The sequence below is a fragment of the Salvelinus namaycush genome, chromosome 34 (genome assembly GCF_016432855.1).
Source record: "Salvelinus namaycush isolate Seneca chromosome 34, SaNama_1.0, whole genome shotgun sequence".
NCBI classification, from domain to species: Eukaryota; Metazoa; Chordata; class Actinopteri; order Salmoniformes; family Salmonidae; genus Salvelinus; species Salvelinus namaycush.
In genome coordinates this window covers 38,983,771-38,994,393 of record NC_052340.1, presented here as the reverse complement: position 1 = coordinate 38,994,393, position 10,623 = coordinate 38,983,771, and the positions used below count along the sequence as shown (strand labels likewise).

The 10,623-nt window shown below is 46.0% G+C and overlaps 1 protein-coding gene across 1 annotated transcript in view; it reads right to left on the bottom strand.

The window, feature by feature from the left end:
- Positions 1-10,623, bottom strand: part of LOC120028523 (probable G-protein coupled receptor 149) — a 28,634-nt gene that overhangs the window by 11,594 nt on the left and 6,417 nt on the right. Inside the window, exon 3 of the mRNA XM_038973718.1 lies at positions 9,926-10,392. Coding sequence (XP_038829646.1) covers positions 9,926-10,392 — 467 coding nt within the window. The remainder of the gene's footprint in view (positions 1-9,925; positions 10,393-10,623) is intronic.

Here is a 10,623-nt window from a genome sequence, read left to right as displayed (position 1 = left end):
TCCAGTCAGTGTGTGGGTAGAGTCCAGTCAGTGTGTGGGAAGAGTCCAGTGAGTTTGTGGGTAGAGTCCAGTGAGTGTGTGGGTAGACTCCAGTCAGTGTGTGGGTAGACTCCCGTCAGTGTGTGGGTAGAGTCCCGTCAGTGTGTGGGTAGAGTCCAGTCAGTGTGTGGGTAGAGTCCAGTGAGTGTGTGGGTAGAGTCCAGTCAGTGTGTGGGTAGAGTCCAGTCAGTGTGTGGGAAGAGTCCAGTGAGTTTGTGGGTAGAGTCCAATCAGTGTGTGGGTAGAGTCCAGTGAGTGTGTGGGTAGAGTCCAGTCAGTGTGTGGGTAGAGTCCAGTCAGTGTGTAGGTAGAGTCCAGTCAGTGTGTGGGTAGAGTCCAGTCAGTGTGTGGGTAGAGTCCAGTCAGTGTGTGGGTAGAGTCCAGTCAGTGTGTGGGTAGAGTCCAGTTAGTGTGTGGGTAGAGTCCAGTTAGTGTGTGGGTAGAGTCCAGTCAGTGTGTGGGTAGAGTCCAGTCAGTGTGTGGGTAGAGTCCAGTCAGTGTGTGGGTAGAGTCCAGTCAGTGTGTGGGTAGAGTCCAGTCAGTGTGTGGGTAGAGTCCAGTCAGTGTGTGGGTAGAGTCCGGTCAATGTGTGGGTAGAGTCCGGTCAGTGTGTGGGTAGAGTCCGGTCAGTGTGTGGGTAGAGTCCGGTCAGTGTGTGGGTAGAGTCCGGTCAGTGTGTGGGTAGAGTCCAGTCAGTGTGTGGGTAGAGTCCAGTCAGTGTGTGGGTAGAGTCCAGTGAGTGTGTGGGTAGAGTCCAGTGAGTGTGTGGGTAGAGTCCAGTGAGTGTGTGGGTAGAGTCCAGTGAGTGTGTGGGTAGAGTCCAGTGAGTGTGTGGGTAGAGTCCAGTCAGTGTGTGGGTAGAGTCCAGTCAGTGTGTGGGTAGAGTCCAGTCAGTGTGTGGGTAGAGTCCAGTGAGTGTGTGGGTAGAGTCCAGTCCGTGTGTGGGTAGAGTCTAGTCAGTGTGTGGGTAGAGTCCAGTCAGTGTGTGGGTAGAGTCCAGTCAGTGGGTGGGTAGAGTCCAGTGAGTGTGTGGGGTAGAGTCCAGTCAGTGTGTGGGTAGAGTCCAGTCAGTGTGTAGGTAGAGTCCAGTCAGTGTGTGGGTAGAGTCCAGTCAGTGTGTGGGTAGAGTCCAGTGAGTGTGTGGGTAGAGTCCAATCAGTGTGTGGGTAGAGTCCAGTCAGTGTGTGGGTAGAGTCCAGTGAGTGTGTGGGTAGAGTCCAGTCAGTGTGTGGGTAGAGTCCAGTCAGTATGTGGGTAGAGTCCAGTCAGTGTGTGGGTAGAGTCCAGTCAGTGTGTGGGTAGAGTCCAGTCAGTGTGTGGGTAGAGTCCAGTCAGTGTGTGGGTAGAGTCCAGTGACTGTACATAGAGCCAGTGCAAGAGAGTCAGTGCCAAAATAAATAATAACATTGGGCCAATGCTAATCGTCCGGGTAGCCATTTGATGAACTGTTCAGCAGTCTTATGGCTTTAGGGTAGAAGCTGTTCAGGAGCTTTTTGGTCTCAGACTTGGCACTCCGGTACCACTTGTCGTGCGGTAGCAGAAAGAACAGCTTGGGTGGCTGGAGTCTTTGACAACATGTTAAATGTGCAACCAGAGGGAAAGAAATTGTAGATCACCTGTACTCCACACACAGAGACGCGTACAAAGCTCTCCCTCGTCCTTCATTTGGTAAATCTGACCACAACTCTATCCTCCTGATTTCTGTTTATAAGCAAAAATGAAAGCAGGAAGCACCAGTGACTCGGTCTATAAAAAAGTGGTCAGATGAAGCAGATGCTAAACTACAGGACTGTTTTGCTAGCACAGACTGCAAAATGTTCCAGGATTCTTCCGATGGCATTGAGGAATACACCACATCAGTCACTGGCTTTATCAATAAGTGCATCGAGAACATCGTCCCCACAGTGACTGTACAGGCAACATTCGCACTGAGCTAAAGGGTAGAACTGCCGCTTTCAAGGTGCAGGACTCTAACCCGGAAGCTTACAAGAAATACTGCAATGCCCTGCGACGAACCATCAAACAGACAAAGCGTCAATACAGGGCTAAGATTGAGTCATACTACACCGGCTCCGACGCTCGTCTTACGTGGCAGGTCTTGCAAACTATTACAGACTACAAAGGGAAGCACAGCCGCGAGCTTCCCAGTGACACGAGCCTACCAGACGAGCTAAATAACTTCGATGCTCGCTTCGAGGCAAGCAACACTGAGGCATGCATGAGAGCATCAGCTGTTCCGGACGACTGTGTGATCACGCTCTCCGTAGCCGATGTAAAACCTTCAGCGCTCACGTCAGTAGCCATGAAGTGCTTTGAAATGCTGGTCATGGCTCACATCAACACCATTATCCCAGAAACCCTAGACCCACTACAATTTGCATACTGCCCAAACAGATCCACAGATGATGCAATCTCTATTGCACTCCACATTGCCCTTTCCCACCTGGACAAAAGGAACACTTATGTGAAAATACTATTCATTGACTACAGCTCAGCGTTCAACACCATAGTACCCTCAAAGCTCATCACTAAGCTAAGGATCCTGGGACTAAACAACTCCCTCTGCAACTGAATCCTGGATTTCCGGACGGGCCGCCCTCAGGTGGTGAGGGCAGGGAGCAACACATCTGCCATGCTGATCCTCAACACTGGAGCTCCTCAGGGGTGCGTGCTCAGTCCCCTCCTTTACTCCCTGTTCACCCACAACTGCATGGCCAGGCACGACTCCAACACCATCATTAAGTTTGCAGACGACACAACAGTGGTAGGCCTGATCACCGACAACGATGAGACAGCCTATAGGGAGGAGGTCAGAGACCTGGCCAGGCGGTGCCAGAATAACAACCTATCCCTCAACGTAACCAAGACTAAGGAGATGATTGTGGACTACAGGAAAAGGAGGACAGAGCACGCCCCCGTTCTCATCAATGGGGCTGTGGTGGAGCAGGTTGAGAACTTCCAAGTTCCTTGGTGTTCACATCACCAACAAACTAACATGGTCCAAACACACCAAGACAGTCGTGAAGAGGGCACGACAAAACCTATTCCGCCTCAGGAAACTAAAAAGATGTGGCAGGGTCCTGAGATCATCAAAATGTTCTACAGCTGCAACATCGAGAGCATCCTGACTGGTTGCATCACTGCCTGCTACGGCAATTGCTCGGCGTCTGACCACAAGACGCTACAGAGGGTAGTGCGTACGGCCCAGTACATCATTGAGGCTAAGGGCCTTCATCTGACACCGCCTGGTATAGAGGTCCAGGATGGCAGGGAGCTCGGCTCCAGTGATGTACTGGGCGGTATGCATTACCCTTTCAAGCACCTTATGGTTCGATGCCAAGTAGTTGATGCCAGTCAAGATGCTCTCATTGGTGCAGCTGTAGAACTTTTTGAGGATCTGAGGGCCTATGCCAAAAATGTTCATTCTCCTGAGTGGCAAGAGGAGTTGGCATGCACTATTCACGACTGTGTTGGTTGGTGTGTTTGGACCACGATAGTTCCTGATAGAGACACAGAGGAACTCAAAGCTCTCAATCCACTTCACTACAGCCCCTTTTTTGGAGTCACGCAGTCGTGGGTGAACAGGGAGTACAGGAACGGACTAAGCACGCACCCAGTCCCCCATGTTGAGGGTCAGTGTGGCGCATGTGTTGTTACCTACCTTCACCACCTGGAGGCTGCCAGTCAGGAAGTCCAGGATCCAGTTGCAGAGGGAGGTGTTCAGTCCCAGGGTCCTGAGCTTAGGGATGAGTTTGGAGGTTTGAACACTGAGCTGTATTCAATTAACAGCATTCTCACTTAGGTGTTCCTTTTATCCAAGTGGGAAAGGGCAGTGTGGAGTACACTAGAGAATGCGTCATATGTGGATCTGTTGGGGTGGTATGCGAATTGGAGTGGGTCCAGTGTGTCTGGGATGATGGTGTTAATGTGAGCCAGATGTGCTCTGAGTACGCATCCTGGTAATCTGTTTGAATGTTTACCTGTTTAAAGGTCTTACTCACATTGGCTACGGAGAGCGTGATCACACAGCCGCCCGGAACAGCTGGTGCTCTTATGCATGGTTCAGTGCTGCTAGCCTCGAAGCGAGCATAGAAGACATTTTGCTTCGTCTAGTAGGCTCGTGTCACTATGCAGCTCGCGGCTGTTTTCCCCTTTGTACTTCTTGATAGTTTGCAAGCCCTGCCACATCCGATGAGTGTCAGAGCCGGGCATAGTAGGATTCAATCTTAGTCCTGTATTGACACTTTGCCTGTTTGATGGTTTGTCGGAGGGTGTGTGCATGTGTGTAGAAAGCCCGGTCCCAACCTCCTGAGAGTTCCCTACTACCCCAAAGCGGTATCGCTCAGAACAGCTAACGCCTGTAGCTGGATGGCTGCAATCTGGAGCAGAATGAGACTGTTTCATTCTCTATGTTCTGTTGTCTCCTCTCCCATGTTGCATGTGGTGAGCACAGCCTTTTTTCTCTTCATATCAATTCATTTGGGACTCAGTGTCACACAAAACCAGAGAGGAAAATATTACGTTCTGGTAGCGATGGAGGAGAAATGCAGACTTCTCTAACAGAGAGGAAGTGTAGGGTACAGTATGTTGTAAAATAGAACGTGTAGGGTACAGTATGTTGTAAAATAGAACGTGTAGGGTACAGTATGGTGTAAAATAGAAAGTGTAGGGTACAGTATGGTGTAAAATAGAAGGTGTAGGGTACAGTATGTTGTAAAATAGAACGTGTAGGGTACAGTATGTTGTAAAATAGAACGTGTAGGGTACAGTATGTTGTAAAATAGAACGTGTAGGGTACAGTATGTTGTAAAATAGAACGTGTAGGGTACAGTATGTTGTAAAATAGAACGTGTAGGGTACAGTATGGTGTAAAATAGAAAGTGTAGGGTACAGTATGGTGTAAAATAGAACGTGTAGGGTACAGTATGTTGAAAAATTGAACGTGTAGGGTACAGTATGGTGTAAAATAGAACGTGTAGGGTACAGTATGGTGTAAAATAGAACGTGTAGGGTACAGTATGGTGTAAAATAGAACGTGTAGGGTACAGTATGTTGTAAAATAGAACGTGTAGGGTACAGTATGTTGTAAAATAGAAAGTGTAGGGTACAGTATGTTGTAAAATAGAACGTGTAGGGTACAGTATATTGTAAAATAGAACGTGTAGGGTACAGTATGTTGTAAAATAGAACGTGTAGGGTACAGTATATTGTAAAATAGAATGTGTAGGGTACAGTATGTTGTAAAATAGAACGTGTAGGGTACAGTATATTGTAAAATAGAAAGTGTAGGGTACAGTATGTTGTAAAATAGAACGTGTAGGGTACAGTATGTTGTAAAATAGAACGTGTAGGGTACAGTATGTTGTAAAATAGAAAGTGTAGGGTACAGTATGGTGTAAAATAGAACGTGTAGGGTACAGTATGTTGTAAAATAGAACGTGTAGGGTACAGTATGTTGTAAAATAGAAAGTGTAGGGTACAGTATGTTGTAAAATAGAACGTGTAGGGTACAGTATGTTGTAAAATAGAACGTGTAGGGTACAGTATGTTGTAAAATAAAAAGTGTAGAGTACAGTATGTTGTAAAATAGAACTTGTAGGGTACAGTATGTTGTAAAATAGAAAGTGTAGGGTACAGTATGTTGTAAAATAGAATGTGTAGGGTACAGTATGTTGTAAAATTGGCTACTGTGTGGCCGTTAGAAGTTGGACTGTGACCTTTGTTCCCTCGTCGCTGAAGCTGCATCTATGTATTTCCGAGGTTTAACTATTCACCTGACCTTGTCGTCCATGACAACGTGACTTTACTGCAGCTGAACCTCAGTAGGGTTGTGCAGGGGGAGAATCTCAATTCATTTATTTGATTCCTCATATCTATTCTCCTCACCTCCTTCTCAAAACCCATTGGATGAGGTCAGAGGTCCTGGTCCCTAGTCATGTGACCGCTTCTCTGACTTCTCTTGGCTGTCAGCTCAATATCATTCAGTCTGACTTCTCTTGGCTGTCAGCTCAATATCATTCAGTCTGACTTCTCTTGGCTGTCAGCTCAATATCATTCAGTCTGACTTCTCTTGGCTGTCAGCTCAATATCATTCAGTCTGACTTCTCCTGGCTGTCAGCTCAATACCATTCAGTCTGACTTCTCTTGGCTGTCAGCTCAATATCATTCAGTCTGACTTCTCCTGGCTGTCAGCTCAATATCATTCAGTCTGACTTCTCCTGGCTGTCAGCTCAATATCATTCAGTCTGACTTCTCCTGGCTGTCAGCTCAATATCATTCAGTCTGACTTCTCTTGGCTGTCAGCTCAATATCATTCAGTCTGACTTCTCCTGGCTGTCAGCTCAATATCATTCAGTCTGACTTCTCCTGGCTGTCAGCTCAATATCATTCAGTCTGACTTCTCCTGGCTGTCAGCTCAATATCATTCAGTCTGACTTCTCCTGGCTGTCAGCTCAATATCATTCAGTCTGACTTCTCCTGGCTGTCAGCTCAATAGAACAATATTCAGGGTACAATACACACACACACACACACAACACACAACACACACACACACAGTATGTGATTGTGAATGTGTGTCTTTGAGATAAGGGACTGAGTGTGTGGTCTCAAAAAGGGCTCTTTCTCTTCTCATCGTTCGCTCCTTTGTTTTCTAAACACTTGCCTGCATCAGTGGTGCGACTGTATTGCCTACATCCAGCTGTATACTGTATTCACACACAGCTAAACCTCCCTCACACCTTCCACTGTTGTTATTCACATCAGGTCTGGAAACAGGCTTAAACAACTGTCTACAGAACTGAATCTACATAGACAGAACTGACTTTTTCAAAGTTCACAAAGAGTTCATGGATTTCATTGTGAGTTCATGGAAGGTAACTCTGAGAAATTATACTAGAATCATAGGGTTATATCTGAATAATATGAGTATTCCTAAAACCACAACTGTCAAATACAGCGCACAATCTTACCATTCTGAGGTAAATGGTTAACTAAGACAGGAAGGACAGCAAAACAACATAGTGTCATTTAACTGTAGGCCTATCTCCTGTTGTCATTTAACTGTAGGCCTATCTCCTGTTGTCATTTAACTGTAGGCCTATCTCCTGTTGTCATTTAACTGTAGGCCTATCTCCTGTTGTCATTTAACTGTAGGCCTATCTCATGTTGTCATTTAACTGTAGGCCTATCTCCTGTTGTCATTTAACTGTAGGCCTATCTCCTGTTGTCATTTAACTGTAGGCCTATCTCCTGTTGACATTTAACTGTAGGTCTATCTCCTGTTGTCATTTAACTGTAGGCCTATCTCCTGTTGTCATTTAACTGTAGGCCTATCTCCTGTTGTCATTTAACTGTAGGCCTATCTCCTGTTGTCATTTAACTGTAGGCCTATCTCCTGTTGTCATTTTAATGGGTTGGTGGGGCATAATGTCAGGGATAATTCACTGAAGTGATTCTGGCCATCGATCTACGCTTTGATTACTGACATGAATCTGGGTTACTGTGGTTAAAAGGACAGCCAATAACATTACTGTGATTGTAATGTGACTTTCTGCAACGACTGGCACTTCAATGCAAACACAAGTCCATCTCTCTCACACGCACGCACGCACGCACGCACGCACGCACGCACGCACGCACGCACGCACGCACGCACGCACGAACCGCTAAAACGAGACATTTAAGTCACTTGTACCATCTGTGAGCTTTTTAAATTCACAATTAGAAAGCCATCAGGCTTGCCAGCGCCGACAGGTGCGCTCAGTACAGAGGCTATGGGTCATTTCTGCCTAAAGTAATGTGTGTAAACTCACAAGTAGCCTAGAGAGATGAAAAGTCCATCTGTTGTCTGGGGCAGTTCCTTTGAATTGGACGTTTTAATTATTGTTGGCCTACACAATATCACTATAGCTGCTGTTAATTCATGACCATGATTGCTCTTGATTGTTGACTTGTTCGCAAGTGAGAATAAAGCAGAAAAAAGGGGAGGTCTCGGAGGATAATCAATATTACACAACGGATGGGTCTAATCCTGAATTCTGATTGGTTAAACACGTAGTCCAGCTGGTGTCTGTTCCACAAGTTATAATTTGAATATGTTGGTAACCCGTTGTATAAACGTGATAATACCCTCGAAGCCGGTATTTGTCGGATAAATTGGCACAGTTTGCCAATATAACAACAACACCCATGCCACTATATCCAAAAAAACACCGTCTTCTCGGGCGTTATCACTGGATCATATGGTGGCTAGATAGCAGGGGACATATTGATCAGCCTTGTTCACCCTGCAGGTCTTAATGCTCAAATCAGTTTAGGAATACGGACTGTTCAAACAACACGTTTACAGGTGACCAAGTCGAAATGTGTGCGTTCAGACAGCAGTCCGTCTGCTGACATGGCTACGCCGGTTGTCATAGTAATGACTGGTGTGTGAGCGGTGGTGTAGTCTGATTGGTGGTGGTTCTCCTGCATCCTATCACTCAGAAGTTATGTAGAAAGCTAAGCGGACAGCAATGCGTCGACATGGACGTTTCCCAGTTACTTCGAATGTTCAAAATCATAGTTTAAGAATACTTTTAAATTAAAAACAATTATCCAACTTTCAAAACAAATCATTTTTGGCTTGTCACAGCAGTCAACTAGCTAGTCACAGCAGTCAACTAGCTAGTCACAGCAGTCAACTAGCTAGTCACAGCAGTCAACTAGCTAGTCACAGCAGTCAACTAGCTAGTCACAGCAGTCAACTAGCTAGCCACAGCAGTCAACTAGCTAGTCACAGCAGTCAACTAGCTAGTTACAGCAGTCAACTAGCTAGTCACAGCAGTCAACTAGCTAGCCACAGCAGTCAACTAGCTAGTCACAGCAGTCAACTAGCTAGTCACAGCAGTCAACTAGCTAGTCACAGCAGACAACTAGCTAGTCACAGCAGTCAACTAGCTAGTCACAGCAGTCAACTAGCTAGTCGCAGCAGTCAACTAGCTAGCCGCAGCAGTCAACTAGCTAGCCGCAGCAGTCAACTAGCTAGTCGCAGCAGTCAACTAGCTAGCCGCAGCAGTCAACTAGCTAGTCACAGCAGTCAACTAGCTAGTCACAGCAGTCAACTAGCTAGTCACAGCAGTCAACTAGCTAGTCACAGCAGTCAACTAGCTAGCTACGTAGCTGTTTAACTTTCTAACACATTCACTAATTAGTTTGTAAACAATTAACAAGCTAACTAGCTAACTAGCTACCACATGTTATTGTCAAAACTGTTAACAGAGTAGCTAGCAAGCAACAAGATATGGAAAATAAATCAGATTTGACCTTTCAGACACAATTTGCATGGCCAGGAATAAGATTTGTATATGACTTCAAACCACCTATGAAAGTGGTTTGAAATGTGGCTTGAAATATCAGGTTCCATGTGCTTTTTGGCAGTTCAGACTGCAGGAAAAAGAACAGATTGGAATCAGATGTGCAAATTAATCGGATTTGAGTCCCTTCAAACTGCCAGTGTGAACAGGGCTTCAATCTGTATGTTATCGGTGTTTCTTAATTCGGGTCCTGGAAACACAGAGGACCTGAATCATTTATTGTCTCAGCACTACACACACCTGATTTAAATCTAAAGCTTGATGATGAGTTGATCATTTGAATCAGGTGTGTAGTGCTAGGTCAAAAACAAAAATGTGCACCTCTTTGGGTTCCAAGGACCAAGATGAAGAACCACTGGGTTAGGCTATACAGGTCAAAGTGATGCAGCCATAGTGTCAACATTTATTTACCTAGCTAGCCTATAGTCTAACCCAGAGCCATATTATTTTCTAAATATATGGCACTGGTTGGTATAGACTAAAGGTTTGTTTATGTTAGCCACTTAGGGAAACGTTGCGAGGTAAGCTACCTGTCTGGGGGTCCTCTCGGATTTACTCCTACACCACTCCCAGTCCGTCAGCTCCATTTTTATGCACTCTACATGCGACAGTCTCCGTTCCGTTCCCTCGAACACCGACGACGTGTCGGTGAGGTTGAGGTCCTGGTCTCTGTGGTTATCGTGAGGAAATTGGAGGCAGTCTGCCAGCGCCAGGGCCTCTCCTCCACCTGCCACTGCCTCGAGAAGCAGCTCGCCATGTTCACGCAGTGGGGAGCTGTCCACTGCACGTGGGGTCCTGAACTCCAGCTCGGCCTGCAGGCTCGCGACCCCGGAGCTGTCCAGCACGGCAAGCTGGTTTTCTGTGAAGTCGCAGTTGAAGAAGTTGTAATAGGAAGGTTTCTCGACGGACGGGGTTCGGTGGGGGTTGGTCGCGTGCGATATCTTGTATATTCCGTACCCTTTTTGGAAGGAGAGGTTAAATTCAAACCTCTTCTTTGCTGCGGGAAGAAAATGAAAATGTATAGTGACTTTTGCCCCAAAAATAAATAAACATATTTCATTTAGATCAGTGATTTATTAATTTTTTCTACGACATTGATGTATGTGTTTCAGACCCAAATTATGCTTCATTGTAACAACTGTTGTCGTGTAAATGTGTTAGGTTTAATGTGTAGGTCTATACTGCATGTTATGGGGCATTTACCATAATACTGTGAGTTTGATTCTCG